The following is a 19,391-nucleotide window of genomic DNA, read 5'->3' as shown; positions in this document are numbered from 1 at the left end:
AATTTTGAAACTTTGTCTTTTGCCTGGTGTGAAGTCATTAATGCAAGTAACCGGCACCATACTTAGTATCCTGTTTGGGTCAAGCATAGCAATGGGAGCAGGCTTCCACAGCAGAGGTCCCTATCCTGTTCAGAGGTACGTGGGAACAAGAGGTAAGTCAAGTGCATGTGTTAGGTGCACGGCAGGGTTCTATTCCGCTAATGGGATAGAGTTACTGGAGAATGCTGGACAGGTGGAAGCAAACATGGGCTCAACGTGTCCCTCCAAATTGCAGTAAGCTACAGTGAAGCATGGAGGAAAGGTCCAGCATCACCTGCCACCCCCCCCCCCCATACAACAGAAAGCGCGCCCCCCACCTTTCCTGGCCTTCCGGGCTGCATGCTCGGATAAGGGTCTGGTATTGATTTTGGGGGGACCACAAAGAAATCATGGTGTGGGGTTCCCCCTAAAATCCATACTCGACCTAGGGGTCGAGTATGGATTTGGGAGGGGGCACACAAGTTTTTTTTTCAATTTTGGTGTGGGGTTCCCCTTAAAACCCATACCAGACCCAAAGGGGCAGGCAAGGACTGGGGAGGGGACCCCACGCTGTTTTTTTTTAGTTAATGGGAAGCATGGAGGAAAGGTCCATCCATCACCTTCCGCCCTACCCCCACCTTAGAACAGGCCATCTTGCTCACCTTCCCCCCCCCCCCCCCCCCACACACACACTTTTCCTGGCCTACATGCTTGGATAATAGTCTGGTTTGGATCCCGAAAAAAAGTATGGTGTGAGGTTCCCCCTAAAATCCATACCAACCCTAGGGGTCTGCTCAGTTCTGTGGGACCGCATATTTGTGTGATATTGGTGCCAAGGGGTTAATTTTTGGCAATAAAACCTGGAAGCTGATTGGTTTCTATGCAGAGCAACACAAGATTTTAACCGACTCACATACCTAATTTAATAATGGTCAGTAAAAGTGTTGCTAAACCCCGGACCCTGCATTCACTATATCTGGTCTCCCTGGACCCTGCATTCACTATATTCGGTCTCCCCGGACCCTGTTTTCACTATATCCGGTCTCCCCGGACCCTGCATTCACTATATCCGGTCTCCCCGGACCCTGCATTCACTATATCCGCTCTCCCCGGACCCTGCATTCACTATATCCGCTCTCCCCGGACCCTGCATTCACTATATCCGCACTCCCCGGACCCTGCATTCACTATATCCGCTCTCCCCGGACCCTGCATTCACTATATCCGGTCTCCCCGGACCCTGCATTCACTATATCCGGTCTCCCCGGACCCTGCATTCACTATATCCGGTCTCCCCGGACCCTGCATTCACTATATCTGGTCTCCCCGGACCCTGCATTCACTATATCCGCTCTCCCCGGACCCTGCATTCACTATATATGGTCTCCCCACAGCCTGCATTCACTATATCTGGTCTCCCACAGTACACATAACATGGAAATGTAATTATTTTAGTCAATATAAACTGCTAAATACCTTTTCTCAACAGCAGTATATCGCAATCTTGTGACTTCTATCAGTGTCCAGCTGAGCACTGGTTAAATCTTGCAGGAGTAGTTTTCATTCTTCTCTGACTGTCCTATGAGGCTGCATAACCCCTGACTCTCTGCCTGGACAATGCACAATGCACCCTCGCATGCACCCTCCCAAAGAAAAAAAAAACTCTCTAGTAATACATATTAAACCGAGTATGTGCAGAGTAACTCCTAGAGCTCTGTATTGTCAACAGATGGATTGGGGACAGTAGAAGAAGGGGAGGATCAGAGAACACAGGATCAAACATCCTTTTTACACAATGTGGGGATTAACCCCTTAGGCTCCACAGTGAGTATAACAAGCACGCTTTACTGCATCTACCAACTGAGTTTACTGTTGTGGGTTTAGTAACACTGTAAAAGGAAAAAAGGCTGCATTTGTCCACTAGGTGTCTCTGAGGGATTTACAATTATACTTAGTGCCATCTAGGGGCCAAATTCAGTATTTTCCAATTTAAGCAAATGAAATGCAATTATTTTAGTAAATATAAACGGCTAAATACCTTTTCTTATCAGCAGTTAGAGCAATCTTGTGACTTCTATCAGAGCACTGTTTAAAGCTTGTAGTAGGAGTTTTCATTCTCCCCTGATTGTCCTATGAGACTGCATGTGATCAGCACAGGGGCAATCATGCACTCTCCCCAAAAAAAAACTCTCTACACATCAAACTGAGCATGTGCAGAATGCCCCCAAGTCTCTGTTCTATCAGCAGATGGATTGGGGACAACAGAAGAAGAGGAGGATCAGAGAAGACAGGATCAAGCAGCCCTTTTTACACAATGCAGAGGATTAACCCCTTAGGTCCCACAGTGAGTATAACAAGCATGCTTTACTGCATATACAGACTGATTTTTACTGTTGTGGGTTTAGTAACACTTTAAAATAAAAAGTGGTAAAACAATAAAAGCTCATAAAATATAGACGATCTAAACAAAGATGTGATACAGAGTGAACATTAGAAATGTATACAAGTCACACAAAACTGCCAAGAATATACAAGTGATGCTTGTTCCACACTGTGCGGGAAACTGTGTGAATTGCGGTGGTCTATCCAATGTCAAATGAGTTTAGTGCTTTAATGAGCTGAATTCAGAGGGAGCGGCTGTGACGCCTGTCATTACTCCTGTCATTACGCCTGTCATTACGCCTGTCATTACGCCTGTCATTACTCCTGTCATTACGCCTGTCATTACTCCTGTCATTACGCCTGTCATTACGCCTGTCATTACATCTGTCATTACGCCTGTCATTACGCCTGTCATTACGCCTGTCATTACTCCTGTCATTACGCCTGTCATTACGCCTGTCATTACGCCTGTCATTACTCCTGTCATTACGCCTGTCATTACGCCTGTCATTACTCCTGTCATTACGCCTGTCATTACGCCTGTCATTACACCTGTCATTACGCCTGTCATTACATCTGTCATTACGCCTGTCATTACTCCTGTCATTACTCCTGTCATTACGCCTGTCATTACTCCTGTCATTACTCCTGTCATTACTCCTGTCATTACGCCTGTCATTACTCCTGTCATTACTCCTGTCATTACTCCTGTCATTACGCCTGTCATTACGCCTGTCATTACTCCTGTCTTTACGCCTGTCATTACTCCTGTCATTACGCCTGTCATTACGCCTGTCATTACACCTGTCATTACGCCTGTCATTACATCTGTCATTACGCCTGTCATTACTCCTGTCATTACTCCTGTCATTACGCCTGTCATTACTCCTGTCATTACTCCTGTCATTACTCCTGTCATTACGCCTGTCATTACTCCTGTCATTACTCCTGTCATTACTCCTGTCATTACGCCTGTCATTACGCCTGTCATTACGCCTGTCATTACTCCTGTCTTTACGCCTGTCATTACTCCTGTCATTACGCCTGTCATTACGCCTGTCATTACGCCTGTGGGGTAATGGGCATGGCATGTGTACAGACCTGGGAACTCGGCACAGGGATGGTGGGAACTCCTCATAATGGGCACAGTGGGTGTACAGATCGGGGAACTCAGAACAGGGATGGTGGGAACCCCTCATATTGGGCACAGTCAGTGGCGGACTAACATCTCATGGGGCCCCTGGGCAATAGGGGATCATGGGGCCCCTGTGTCCTTGCCCAAACTCAAAAAAGCCTATGAAAAAGGTACCAGGGGCATCTCATGGGGCCCCCTACTGAGCCCGGGCCCTCGGACAGTGCCCGCGTTTCCAAATGGTCAGTCCGCCCCTGGGCACAGTAGATGTACAGACCCGGGAACTCAGCACAAGGATGGTGGGAGCCCCTCATAATGGGCATAGCAAGTGTACAGACCCGGGGACACAGCACAGGGAAGGTGGGAACCCCTCATAATGGGTACAGTAGGTGTACAGACCCAGGAACTCAGCACAGGGATGGTGGGAATCCCTCATAATGGGCATAGCAGGTGTACAGAGCCAGGAACTCAGCACAGGGATGGTGGGAACCCCTCATAATGGGCACAGCAGGGGTACAGACCCGGGAACTCAGCACGGGGATGGTGGGAACCCCTCATAATGGGCATAGCAGGTGTACAGACCCATAAACTCAGCACAGGGATGGTACCCCTTACCTATTCACATGGAGTGGGACAGATAACTAGGGGCCCTTGTATTTTATCAGGGCTCCAGATACCGATAAGCCCCCCCTGAACTCTGCATCAACCAGGGCAGGGATGTGGGGATGAGGTACAGGTCCCCATTGACACAGAGACATGATGCCTTGCTAGGCCGATGTTATTGGCCAAATATGATCATCATGACTGCATGAAAAGACATTTCCCCCACTGACAGCTGAGTGTACATAAAGGAGCCAATGATGATGGAGAAGGTCATTGACCAAATATAGATAACAAAATGTAAAAAAGAAATAGAGAAATAAAAATGGGTCAGACTTGTTGGTCTTTTTTTCTGCTATTACTTTTTTATGTACACAAAGGAGCATGGGGGAGCTCTTGTCCATAATGGGCATGGCATTGACACAGCTCCAGATGATCCACATTGGCTCACAATTCATATGATCCAGAAATGTTTAAACAGAATAAAGGTGAATAAAGCACCTGGACCAGATGGCATACATCCACAGGTCTTTAAATAATTGAGATCTGTCATTTCAAAGCCATTGTTTCTCAATTTTAGGGACTCTTTAATGACTGGCATAGTACCACTGGATTGGCATAAGGCCAATGTGGTGCCAATATTTAAAAAGGGGTCAAAATCTTTATTAAGTATTTATAGACCGGATAGTGTAACTTCTATAGTTGGGAAGATACTGGAGAGTTTATTAAAAGACCACATAGATGAGTTCTTGCTGGGAAAAAATATTTTAAGCAACAGACTGCATGGATTCATGAAAGACAGAAGTTGTCAAACAAATCTTATTTATTTTTATGAGGAGGTGAGCAAAACCTTGGACAGAGGGGTGGCGGTGGACGTGGTATACTTGGACAGAGGGGGTGGCGGTGGACTTGGTATACTTGGACAGAGGGGGTGGCGGTGGACTTGGTATACTTGGACAGAGGGGGTGGCGGTGGACTTGGTATACTTGGACAGAGGGGGTGGCGGTGGACTTGGTATACTTGGACAGAGGGGTGGCGGTGGACGTGGTATACTTGGACAGAGGGGTGGCGGTGGACGTGGTATACTTGGACAGAGGGGTGGCGGTAGACGTGGTATACTTGGACAGAGGGGGTGGCGGTGGACTTGGTATACTTGGACAGAAGGGTGGCGGTGGACGTGGTATACTTGGACAGAGGGGTGGCGGTGGACGTGGTATACTTGGACAGAGGGTTGGAGGTGAACGTGGTATACTTGGACAGAGGGGTGGCGGTGAACGTGGTATACTTGGACAGAGGGGTGGCGGTGGACGTGGTATACTTGGACAGAGGGGTGGTGGTGGACGTGGTATACTTGGACAGAGAGGTGGCGGTGGATGTGGTATAATTGGACAGAGGGGTGGCGGTGGACGTGGTATAATTGGACAGAGGGTGATGGTGAACGTGGTATAATTGGACAGAGGGGTGGCGGTGGACGTGGTATACTTGGACAGAGGGGTGGCTGTGGATGTGGTATACTTGGACAGAGAGGTGGCTGTGGACGTGGTATACTTGGACAGAGGGGTGGCTGTGGATGTGGTATACTTGGACAGAGGGGTGGCGGTGGACGTGGTATACTTGGACAGAGGGGTGGCGGTGGATGTGGTATACTTGGACAGAGGGGTGGCGGTGGACGTGGTATACTTAGACAGAGGGGTGGAGGTGGACGTGGTATACTTGGATTATGCAAAAGCGTTTGACACAGTTCCCCACACACGGCTAATGTGTAAGGTAAAGTCTACAGACTTGGAAAAATCCGTATGTAAATGGATAGAAAACTGGCTAAAAGATGGTATTCAGAAAGTAGTGGTTAATGATTCCTACTCTGAATGGTCTAGGGTCATCAGTGGTGTACCCCAAGGTTCAGTGTTGGGACCCTTACTTTTTAATATATTTATAAACAATCTGGGATTATAAATCCCATTTCAGTCTTTGCAGATGACACCAAACTGTGCCGTGGAATAACGTCCTTACAGGATGTCTCCAATTTACAAGCCGACCTCAATGCTCTGTGTAATTGGGGGACTATGTGGGAAATGAGGTTTAATGTGGATAAATGTAAGGTTCTGCTCTTGGGGGCTAAGAATATGCATGCATCATACATACTAGGGGGGGTACAGCTGGGGGAATCAATGGTGGAGAAGGATCTGGGGGGGTCAATCGTGAAGGATCTGGGGGTTCTGGAAGATCACAAGCTTAATAATGGCAGCAATGCCAAGCTGAGGTTTTTTAAAGCGAGCAAAATCCTCTCTTGTATTAAAAGAGATATAGACTCCAGAGAGAGAGATATCATTTCCCCCGGTACAAATCATTAATAAGACCTCATCTGGAATATGCAGTTCAGTTTTGGGCTCCAATTCACAAAAAGAACATTGGGGAACTGGAGAAAGTACAGAGAAGGGCAACCAAACTGATAAGAGGCATGGAGGAGATCAGCTATAAGGAAAGATTAGAGGAACTGAATGTATTCTCTCTTGAGAAGAGGAGATTAAGGGGGATATGGACAGGGATCGTATCCCCCCCTTATAATACATAAGGGGGGGATACGATCTCCATGTATAATACATAAGGGGGGATATGATCACCATGTATAATATATAAGGGGGATATGATCTCCATGTATAAAAACATAAGGAGGATATGATCTCCATGTATAATACATAAGGGGGGATATGATCTCCATGTATAATACATAAGGGGGATATGATCTCCATGTATAATACATAAGGGGGGATATGATCTCCATGTATAATACATAAGGGGGGATATGATCTCCATGTATAATACATAAGGGGGGATATGATCTCCATGTATAATACATAGGGGGGGATATGATCACCATGTATAATACATAAGGGGGGATATGATCTCCATGTATAATACATAAGGGGGGATATGATCAACATGTATAATACATAAGGGGGGATATGATCTCCATGTATAATACATAAGGGGGGATATGATCTCCATGTATAATACATAAGGGGGATATGATCTCCATGTATAATACATAAGGGGGGATATGATCAACATGTATAATACATAAGGGGGATATGACCTCCATGTATAATACATAAGGGGGGATATGATCACCATGTATAATACATAAGGGGGGGATATGATCTCCATGTATAATACATGAGGGGGGATATGATCTCTATGTATAATACATAAGGGGGATATGATCTCCATGTATAATACATAAGGGGGGATATGATCTCCATGTATAATACATAAGGGGGGATATGATCTCCATGCATAATACATAAGGGAGGATATGATCTCCATGTATAATACATAAGGGGGGATATGATCTCCATGTATAATACATAAGGGGGGATATGATCTCCATGTATAATACATAAGGGGGGATATGATCTCCATGTATAATACATAAGGGGGGATATGATCTCCATGTATAATACATAAGGGGGGATATGATCACCATGTATAATACATAAGGGGGGATATGATCACCATGTATAATACATAAGGGGGATATGATCACCATGTATAAATACATAAGGGGGAGATTTGATCTCCATGTATAATACATAACGGGGGGGATATGATCAACATGTATAATACATAAGGGGGGATATGATCTCCATGTATAATACATAAGGGGGGATATGATCTCCATGTATAATACATAACGGGGGGATATGATCAACATGTATAATACATAAGGGGGATATGATCTCCATGTATAATACATAAGGGGAGATTTGATCTCCATGTATAATACATAACGGGGGGGATATGATCAACATGTATAATACATAAGGGGGGATATGATCTCCATGTATAATACATAACGGGGGGATATGATCTCCATGTATAATACATAAGGGGGGATATGATCTCCATGTATAATACATAAGGGGGATATGATCTCCATGTATAATACATAAGGGGGGGATATGATCTCCATGTATAATACATAAGGGGGGATATGATCTCCATGTATAATACATAAGGGGGGATATGATCTCCATGTATAATACATAAGGGGGGATATGATCTCCATGTATAATACATAAGGGGGGATATGATCACCATGTATAATACATAAGGGGGATATGATCACCATGTATAATACATAAGGGGGGATATGATCACCATGTATAATACATAAGGGGGGATATGATCAACATGTATAATACATAAGGGGGGATATGATCACCATGTATAATACATAGGGGGGGGAGATATGATCTCCATGTATAATACATAAGGGGGTATATGATCTCCATGTATAATACATAAGGGGGGATATGATCTCCATGTATAATACATAAGGGGGGATATGATCTCCATGTATAATACATAAGGGGGGATATGATCATCATGTATAATACATAAGGGGGGATATGATCACCATGTATAATACATAAGGGGGGATATGATCACCATGTATAATACATAAAGGGGGATATGATCTCCATGTATAATACATAAGGGGGATATGATCTCCATATATAAATACATAAGGGGGGATATGATCACCATGTATAATACATAAAGGGGGGATATGATCATCATGTATAATACATAAGGGGGATATGATCTCCATGTATAATGCATAAGGGGGATATGATCTCCATATATAATACATAAGGGGGATATGATCACCATGTATAAATACATAAGGGGGAGATTTGATCTCCATGTATAATACATAACGGGGGGGATATGATCAACATGTATAATACATAAGGGGGGATATGATCTCCATGTATAATACATAACGGGGGGATATGATCAACATGTATAATACATAAGGGGAGATATGATCTCCATGTATAATACATAAGGGGGGATATGATCTCCATGTATAATACATAAGGGGGATATGATCACCATGTATAATACATAAGGGGGGATATGATCTCCATGTATAATACATAAGGGGGATATGATCAACATGTATAATATATAGGGGGGATATGATCTCCATGTATAATACATAAGGGGGGATATGATCTCCATGTATAATACATAAGGGGGGATATGATCTCCATGTATAATACATAAGGGGGGGGGGGATATGATCTCCATGTATAATACCTCCATGTATAATACATAAGGGGGGATATGACCTCCATGTATAATACGTAAGGGGGATATGACCTCCATGTATAATACGTAAGGGGGATATGATTTCCATGTATACTACATAAGGGGGATATGATCACCATGTATAATACATAAGGGGGGATATGATCACCATGTATAATACATAAGGGGGATATGATCTCCATGTATAATACATAAGGGGGGATATGATCTCCATGTATAATACATAAGGGGGATATGATCTCCATGTATAATACATAAGGGGGGATATGATCTCCATGTATAATACATAAGGGGGTATATGATCTCCATGTATAATACATAAGGGGGGATATGATCTCCATGTATAATACATAAGGGGGGATATGATCTCCATGTATAATACATAAGGGGGGATATGATCACCATGTATAAATACATCAGTGGTTCATATAGTGAACTCGGTGTAGAGCTATTCACCCTGAGGTCATCACAGAGGACAAGGGGGCACTCTTTACGTCTGGAGGAAAAGAAATTTAATCTCCAAACACGGAAAGGATTCTTCACAGTGAGATCTGTGAAAATGTGGAATAGACTCCCTCAAGAGTTGGTTCTGGCCAGCTCAGTGGATTGCTGTAGGAAGTCCTGGATTCTTTCTTGGATACACAGAATATAACTGGACATAACATTTATAGGTAAAGTTTATCCAGGGAATATCTGATTGGGGGATCAGGAAGGAATTATTTCCCCTGCAGGAGCAAATTGGATCATACTTTGATGGGTTTTTTTTGCCTTCCTCTGGATCAACTGTGGGTTTAGGATTATAACTTTTTTTTTTTTTTTAAGTGGTTGAACTGGATGGACTTTTGTCTTTTTTCAGCCAGAATAACTATGTAACTATGTGAAGCAGATCTTCAGAGCAAGCAGCTCCTGCTATTGTCTTGCGATCTGTAGACGTTGTCACCAGGGTTTGACAAGAGCCTCCTGACCACCCATGTATAGCATTGGGAGCATATCTTTTTTACCATTCTTCAGGTCATTTATGGAACCTATTGTGATCTTTACTCAATAGAGGAAAAAAAAATGGATCCATTGGATTCATAATGGCTTTGACTCTTACTTGTTGTAAAGGACGATGTCCGGAATCCATATCATCTCTGAAGGAACACGGATGGATGTGACATTATCATAATCCGCTGGGTTCCATCGAAGCTTGTAGTCATTCCATTCCTAAAAAACAGTACAAGTACGGTTAATGGCGTTTGAAACCTGCCTTTACCTTTTTTTTCTTTTTTCTTTTAGAAAAATATACGCCAATCAGCCATAAGTTTGTGATCATTGACAGGTTAATGTCATTGACATTGATTATCTTGTTACAATGGCATCTGAATGTGGGTGGGAAATATTAGGCAGCAAGTGAACATGTTGTCCCTGAAGTTGATGTGTTGAAAGCAGAAAAAAATGGGTGTCATAGTTTGTTGGGTATGGGGCTGCATAGGCACAGACTGGTCAGGGTGTCCGTGCTGACCCGTGTCCACAGCCTGATGTGTCTACAAGGCACGTGAGCATCAGAACTGGACCATGGAGCAATGGAAGAAGGTGACCTGGTCTAATGAATCACATTTTCTTTTACATCATGTGGATGGCCGGGTGCTTGTGCATCATTTACCTGGGGAATAGATGGCACCAGGATGCAGTATGGGAAGTCGGCAGAGGCAGTGTGATACTTTGGGCAATGTTCTGTTAGGAAACCTTGGGTCCTGTCATTCATATGGATGGAACTTCACATGTACCACCACCCAGGGGCAGACTGATCATTTGGAAACTCGGGCACTGCCCGTGGGCCGGGGTCAGTAGGGGGCGCCATGAGATGCCCCTGGTACCTTTTTCATAGGCTTTTTTGAGTTTGGGCAAGGACACAGGGGCCCCATGATCCCCTATTGCCTGGGGGCCCTATGAGTTTTCAGTCCACCCCTGCCACCACCTGTACCTAAACATTGTTGGGGACCAAGCACACCCCTTCATGGAAACGATATTCCCTGATGTCAGTGGTCTTTTTAAGGAGGATAATGCACCCGGCCCCTGCCACACGGCAAAAATGATTCAAGAATGATTTGAGGAACACAATGAATTTGAGGTGTTGACATGTCCTCCAAATTCTCCAGATCTCAATCCAATCAAGCATTTGTGGGATATGCTGGAAAAATAAGTCTGATCCATGGAGGCCCCACCCCACAACTAAGGGTCCCGTTTTGCAGATCCCCTTGCTCAGCGGGGGATCTCTCCACTGATCCCCACTGAGCAAGCGGATGACAGGTGCAGCAGAGCGGCTCACTGTCCTCAATGGGTGGTTAGATGGAAACAGGAAAAAGGAGGAACATGGGAAGAAAAAAAAAATGATAAAACAGATCAAATTTCAGTTTTAAACATTTATGGAAAGAAAGAGGATGAAATGCCACACTCCAAAGGAACACCCAGGTGTAGAGAAGAGTAAATGCGGCTTCAGCCTAAATCCTCCCTGGCTATGACGCGTTTGGCCCTCCTCCCACATGAATTCGTTATAGAAGCACTATGACTGCGCTCTGTGGGTGGGACGAAACACGTTGGGTCATGGCCTGGGAGGAGTCGGGCTGAAGCCCCTTTTACTCTTCTCTTCACCTACACTGTTCCTCTTTCTTTCCACATGTGTGAACAGAGCTGGGACGGCTCTCTTAGCATCAGCAACTAATGGCAATGTGGGTTACTGTAGTATTATAGGATGACTGCTTTGGTTTTTAAACATTTATCACACAAATTGTTAACTCTTCCAGCACAGACTGCTGGAGCATGCTGAACAGCAAGAGGCAGAAGTAGTAACAAGCTGTGCTCAGGCACACTCACCAAGGAGGAAACATTTATCCTGCAGATCTCACTAAAATGTTTAATTACCATACCCCTGCAAGTATTCCCGGGCCTCTTGGCTCCTTTTACCCCTCTCGCCATAAACTGTCTCATTAAAACAAATGCCCATGGATCAAATTCAACCCTGTGCTCAGAGCTAGAGACCATTGCAGAAGATGGAACTGTAAATGTAATTTCAGGAGACACTAATTAAAAGTTGTTGTGGCAGAATTTCCCGCTCACGATCACCCACCCACAGATGTGCGAAGAATCCCATTTCACAGGCTCGTGTGACTCATAGACAACACAAGAACCGTCTGCAGCAAATTGAATTTGCAGTGTAAAAAAAATAGAATGCTTCAAAATGCAACACAACAACACATTTTCTGCTCTTGTTCTGACTTTACTCTTTATATCCAGCAAACAAGCTGACCTGGAGATCAAAGAGAATTTCAGGCAGAATGAAAATGGGAAGAAAAAATGTTTTAGTGGTGATGTTGTATAAATGTTTTTTTATTTTCTAACGTTAGGAATATATATATATATATATATATATATATACACACATACATACATACACACATACATACATACATACACACATATATATATGTGTGTGTATGTATGTATGTGTGTATATATATATATATATATATATATATATATACAGTGGGGCAAAAAAGTATTTAGTCAGTCACCAATTGTGCAAGTTCTCCCACTTAAAAAGATGAGAGAGGCCTGTAATTGGCATCATAGGTAAACCTCAACTATGAGAGACAAAATGAGAAAAAAAATCCAGACAATCACATTGGCTGATTTGGAAATAATTTATTTGCAAATTATAGTGGAAAATAAGTATTTGGTCACCTACAAACAAGCAAGATTTCTGGCTCTCACAGACCTGTACCTTCTTCTTTAAGAGGCTCCTCTGTCCTGCACTCATTACCTGTATCAATGGTACCTGTTTGAACTTGTTATCAGTATAAAAGACATCTGTCCACAACCTCAAACAGTCACACTCCAAACTCCACTATGGTGAAGACCAAAGAGCTGTCGAAGGACACCAGAAACAAAATTGTAGACCTGCACCAGGCTGGGAAAACTGAATCTGCAATAGGCAAGCAGCTTGGTGTGAACAAATCAACTGTGGGAGCAATAATTAGAAAATGGAAGACATACAAGACCACTGATAATCTCCCTCGATCTGGGGCTCCACGCAAGATCTCACCCCGTGGGGTCAAAATGATCACAAGAACGGTGAGCAAACATCCCAGGACCACACGGGGGGACCTAGTGAATGACCTGCAGAGAGCTGGGACCAACGTAACAAAGGCTACCATCAGTAACACACTACGCCGCCAGGGACTCAGTTCCTGCATTGCCAGACGTGTCCCCCTGCTTAAGCCAGTACATGTCCAGGCCCGTCTGAAGTTTGCTAGAGAGCATTTGGATGATCCAGAAGAGGATTGGGAGCATGTCATACGGTCAGATGAAACCAATATAGAACTGTTTGGTAGAAACACAACTCGTCGTGTTTGGAGGAGAGAGAATGCTGAGTTGCATCCAAAGAACACCATACCTACTGTGAAGCATGGGGGTGGCAACATCATGCTTTGGGGATGTTTCTCCGCAAAGGGACCAGGACGACTGATCCATGTACAGGACAGAATGAATGGGGCCATGTATCGTGAGATTTTGAGTGCAAACCTCCTTCCATCAGCAAGGGCATTGAAGATGAAACGTGGCTGGGTCTTCCAACATGACAATGATCCCAAACATACCGCCCGGGCAACGAAGGAGTGGCTTCATAAGAAGCATTTCAAGGTCCTGGAATGGCCTAGCCAGTCTCCAGATCTCAACCCCATAGAAAACCTTTGGAGGGAGTTGAAAGTCCGTGTTGCCCAGCGACAGCCCTGAAACATCACTGCTCTAGAGGAGATCTGCATGGAGGAATGGGCCAACATACCAGCAACAGTGTGTGCCAACCTTGTGAAGACTTACAGGAAACGTGTGACCTCTGTCATTGCCAACAAAGGATATATAACAAAGTATTGAGATGAACTTTTCATATTGACCAAATACTTATTTTCCACCATAATTTGCAAATAAATTCTTTCCAAATCAGCCAATGTGATTGTCTGGATTTTTTTTCTCATTTTGTCTCTCATAGTTGAGGTCTACCTATGATGCCAATTACAGGCCTCTCTCATCTTTTTAAGAGGGAGAACTTGCACAATTGGTGGCTGACTAAATACTTTTTTGCCCCACTGTATATGTGTGTGTGTGTGTATGTATATATATATATATATACACACATACACACATGCATATATTTTATAAATATACATATATATATATATATATATATATATATATATATATATATATATATTTAATCCCATTTCATGTTTATAAAAAATAAAGGAATGGTTAAGTATCATAATGAAAGAGCAACTGTGATGTAAGTTTTAGATATTACATGATATTGTACCATTCAGAAAATGCAAAATTAACATATCTATAAAAGAGTTTTAAAAATGAATCACTAAGATCATTAAATATATATTAAACCAGCCATTTCCTGTACCCTGCCCATATGGACCAGAGTAATGTTTACAGTTTTGCTATGTGCAATACTGAAGATTAAAAAGCAATAACAATTTTTTTTGTAGTACAAACAAGGCTTTTCTTTTAGTGATATTAAACAAACAAAAACAAACAAAAAAAAATGAAAACACTTTTTTTCTACTTTAAAAATAAAAATTTGTTACTGTAGATAAATAATACATGTTTTGTTCTATAATTTGTCTTCTTTAAAACAACACTGAAATTCTGATTATGGTAGAAAGCATTGTAAAGTTATTTACAGAATAAATGAAAGGCTATTTATAGATTTATATATTTTTATATACAGTATATATCATGTATATTTTATATAATTTTTGTGCTGCTAACATACTGAACAAAATGGATGAAAATTTAAAAAAAAAAGTTTAAGTATTAACGGTTAGAAAAAAAAATTAAAAATTCACCAAATAATCATGAAAATGATAGTTCGGGGGAGAAGGAGAAGTAGGAGTTTATTAGGGCTGATTAGAGTGATCCAAGGGTTAATGGGTTAATGTAACAGCAGATCTCCCTTGATATGATGTCTCCTCTCCACCCCTTTTTTTTTTTCTAAGAAACGTCTGGCACAAATTAATGCAGCTGAATAATAATAATAATATAAATATTCTAATATCAATTTAATAAACATATTATAAAGAATATAGTAATAAATAATATTAATAATTAATGTGTTTTTTTTAAAATGTAAGCACCTGAATCTGACTTGGGTTTAAATAAACTGCGGGTAGATACTGTATAAAAGATACAAATGAATGCAGCTGGGTAATAATTAATATTAACTAATATAATAAATATAGTATCATTATTATATATTAAATATGATAACACTATAAAAATAATCTATTACATATATTTCATTTGTAATGTTATATATTATACATACATTATTTATTTATAGTATAAATAATGTAGTAATAAACAATAATAAATAATGCATGTGCTTTTTTAAATCTAAGCACCTGAATCTGACTTGAAATAAACTGCAGGCAGATATAAAAGATACAAATGAATGCAGCTGTGTTATAGTTAATGATAATAATTATAATAAATATAGTATCATTATGATATATTAAAAATGATAATAATATAAAAATAATCTATTACATATATTTCATTTGTAATATTTTATAATATACATACATTATTTATTTATAGTATAAATAATGTAGTAATAAACAATAATAATTAATGCATTTGCTTTTTTTAAATCTAAGCACCTGAATCTGACTTGAAATAAACTGCAGGCAGATATAAAAGATACAAATTAATGCAGCTGTGTTATAATTAATGATAATAACCAATATAATACATATATTATACATATATTATACTATTATCATTTATAATATTCTATATTCTATATACATTATATTAATAATAATAAATGTATGCGAGAACCTCCTGCGCTCCTACCTAAAACCTAGAATTACTATAATTAATACAGCTGCTAACATCCAATCATATACCTATTGATCTTATGAGCAAATATTAAAATAAATGATGTAGCGCTAACAACAGAACTGCATAAATAAAAACGCACTGGTGAAATGAAAATATATATCAAAACTTCTAAAATAAATATATATGTGACATATGACAAAATATATAGTGACTTTATCTAATAAGCACAGCCTGTGGGCTGTGAATCCTAAGTATACATCATGATCTTTCAAGAATCAGGAATAAGCGAAGAAGAATACCTTTCTTTTTTTTTTTCTTCTTTTTTTTCTTTTTTCTTATTTGGTTGTTCACGGTATTCTTCACATATATATTTATTTTAGAGGTTTTGATATATATTTTCATTTCACCAGTGCATTTTTATTTATGCAGTTCTGTTGTTAGCGCTACATCATTTATTTTAATAATTATTTGTTTTTTCTTTTGTGTTTTTTTAATGTCAGCACGTGAATTTGACTTGTTGTCAGACTCTTGTACAGCAGAATCCATAGAAGGGAAGGAGAAGCAGCAATAGGAGCCAGTTAGGTGTGTTGCGAGCAGGGACGGACTGACCATTTGGAAACTCGGGCACTGCCCGAGGGCCCGGGGTCAGTAGGGGGCCCCATGAGATGCCCCTGGCAGGGGCAGACTGACAACTCATGGGGCCCCCGGGCAATAGGGGATCATGGGGCCCCTGTGTCCTTGCCCAAACTCAAAAAAGCCTATGAAAAAGGTACCTGGGGCATCTCATGGGGCCCCCTACTGACCCTGGGCCCTCGGGCAGTGCCCGAGTTTCCAAATGGTCGGTCCGCCCCTGGCCCCTGGTTCCTTTTTCATAGGCTTTTTTGAGTTTGGGCAAGGACACAGGGGCCCCATGATCCCCTATTGCCCGGGGGCCCCTTGAGTTGTTAGTCCGCCCCTGGTTGCGAGGCAAGGGGCATGCCGATCAAAGGAAGACCAAAGGCAAACAAGGCATTTTCCTAGGGCGGCATTTTTTAGGGGGGCCAGAAGAAGGGACATATCCGGCATAGGGACCAGGTGGGATCTGAGAGAGGATGCGGGCTGATTGATGGTGTATGCAGAGCCCAGCTGTCATTCCTGGGGACGGCCAGAGCTGTGAAGGTGAGTGCCTTTCTCTCTGTCGCTTGAGGAGTATTAGTGAAACGCTCTCTCGAGTGGGGGGACAGGGGTGTTGTTGGTCAATGTCAGGCTCTCTCCACGGGGGGGAGACAAATCTGTGCTGTGGGGTAGAGCTGTGTAAATCTCAGACCTGGATGGACAGAAATACAAATCTTTTGGGCAGGTAAAACAGCAATTACTTGTATTTCATCTGTGTGTGTTTAGCTGTTCCCCTGGAGCTCAGTTCCTTTAGCCTGAATCCATCCCTATTTACTGCTTCAGTGAAACCTTATTTGCTTTTGTCTCTTTATATTGGAATCGCTCCCCCGTCTGCTCTAATCCCCAGTGCGTGCCTTCAGGTAGCAACAAGTACAACTCAGTCATCTTGCAACAGATTGTGGGAGCCTTTCCTGCGCCGGGCTATCCAATCAAAGTGACTGCAGTGATTAAAGCTGAAGTTTAATCTCATTAAATGTTGCCTTCCCTAGTTCCTCCCCACCAACCTCATCACCATGTTAATGACATGATTAAAATAAAACGTTTTCATTTTCATTACATAAATATATTTTTAGATGCAGTGCTATCACTGGGTCTCTGTGCTTCTCTATGCAATTCATGGCTGGCGGGAGGGGCTGTACATAGCTTCCTTAAAACATCCCAGAACCCTTCCTCCGTACTCTTTTCAAGAGCCCTGATGTCAACAGAGGGCTGGCTCTGGGGAGGAGATACAGCAAAATCAGCTAATGGGCAGGTGCAGGGGCAGACTGACCATTGGGGAACTTGGGCACTGCCCGAGGGCCCGGGGTCAGTAGGGGGCCCCATGAGGTGTCCCTGATACCTTTCATAGGCTTTATTGGGTGTGATTTGAGTGTGGGCGAGGACACAGGGGCCCCATGATCCCCTATTGCCCAGGGGCCTCATGAGTTGTCAGTCCACCCCTGGGCAGGTGTCAGTCTGGAAAAATGGCTGCATTTGTAATGCCCACATGACTAAAAATACTGAAATTCAAAGAATGAAAGTGGCGGGCCAGGTACAGTCAGGCTGGGAGAGGAAAAGGCTTACACAGGTGTCAAACTGGTGGCCCTCCAGCTCTTGCCAAACTACAAGTCCCATGAGGCATTGCAAGATTAACAGTTACAAGCATGACTCCCAAAGGCAGAGGAATGATGGGACTTGTAGTTTCGCAACAGCTGGAGGGCCACCAATTTGACACCCCTGAGCTAGATAATGCTGAATGTGGTATATAGGTGATCTGATACATTTTCCCTAAATATCCCATGTTACATAGTTAGTCTGGCTAAAAAAAGACAAAAGTCCATCCAGTTCAACCATTAAAAAAAAAAAAAAAAATATTATCCTACACCCACAGTTGATCCAGAGGAAGGCAAAAAACCCAGCAAAGCATGATCCAATTTGCTCCTGCAGGGGAAAAAAATTCCTTCCTGATCCCCTGAGAGGCAATCAGATATTTCCTGGATCAACTTTACCTATAAATGTTATATCCAGTTATATTCTGTGTATCCAAGAAACAATCCAGGACTTTTTTAAAGTAATCCACTGAGCTGGCCAGAACCAACTCTTGAAGGAGTCTATTCCACAGTTTCACAGCTCTCACTGTGAAGAAACCTTTCCGTGTTTGGAGATTACATTTCTTTTCCTCCAGATATAAAGAGTGCCCCCTATACATGGAGATCATATCCCCCCTTATGTATTATACATGGAGATCATATCCCCCCTTATGTATTATACATGGTGATCATATCCCCCCTTATGTATTATACATGGAGATCATATCCCCCCTTATGTATTATACATGGAGATCATATCTCCCCCTTATGTATTATACATGGAGATCATATCCCCCTTATGTATTATACATGGTGATCATATCCCCCCCTTATGTATTATACATGGAGATCATATCCCCCCTTATGTATTATACATGGAGATCATATCCCCCCTTATGTATTATACATGGAGATCATATCCCCCCTTATGTATTATACATGGTGATCATATCCCCCCTTATGTATTATACATGGAGATCATATCTCCCCTTATGTATTATACATGGAGATCATATCCCCCCTTATGTATTATA

General features: G+C 42.1%; 1 protein-coding gene across 1 annotated transcript in view; it reads right to left on the bottom strand.

The window, feature by feature from the left end:
• CHRNA2 (cholinergic receptor nicotinic alpha 2 subunit) overlaps positions 1-19,391 on the bottom strand; it is a 194,261-nt gene that overhangs the window by 27,614 nt on the left and 147,256 nt on the right. The window contains exon 5 of the mRNA XM_089653872.1: positions 10,347-10,456. Within this exon, the coding sequence (XP_089509998.1) occupies positions 10,347-10,456 (110 nt within the window). The remainder of the gene's footprint in view (positions 1-10,346; positions 10,457-19,391) is intronic.

This window comes from Staurois parvus, unplaced genomic scaffold, assembly GCF_062004578.1.
Source record: "Staurois parvus isolate SC_StPar_1 unplaced genomic scaffold, SC_StPar_1.0 ptg000723l, whole genome shotgun sequence".
Taxonomy (NCBI): domain Eukaryota; kingdom Metazoa; phylum Chordata; class Amphibia; order Anura; family Ranidae; genus Staurois; species Staurois parvus.
Note: the sequence above shows the minus strand (reverse complement) of the source record. Positions and strands in the feature narration are given on the sequence as shown.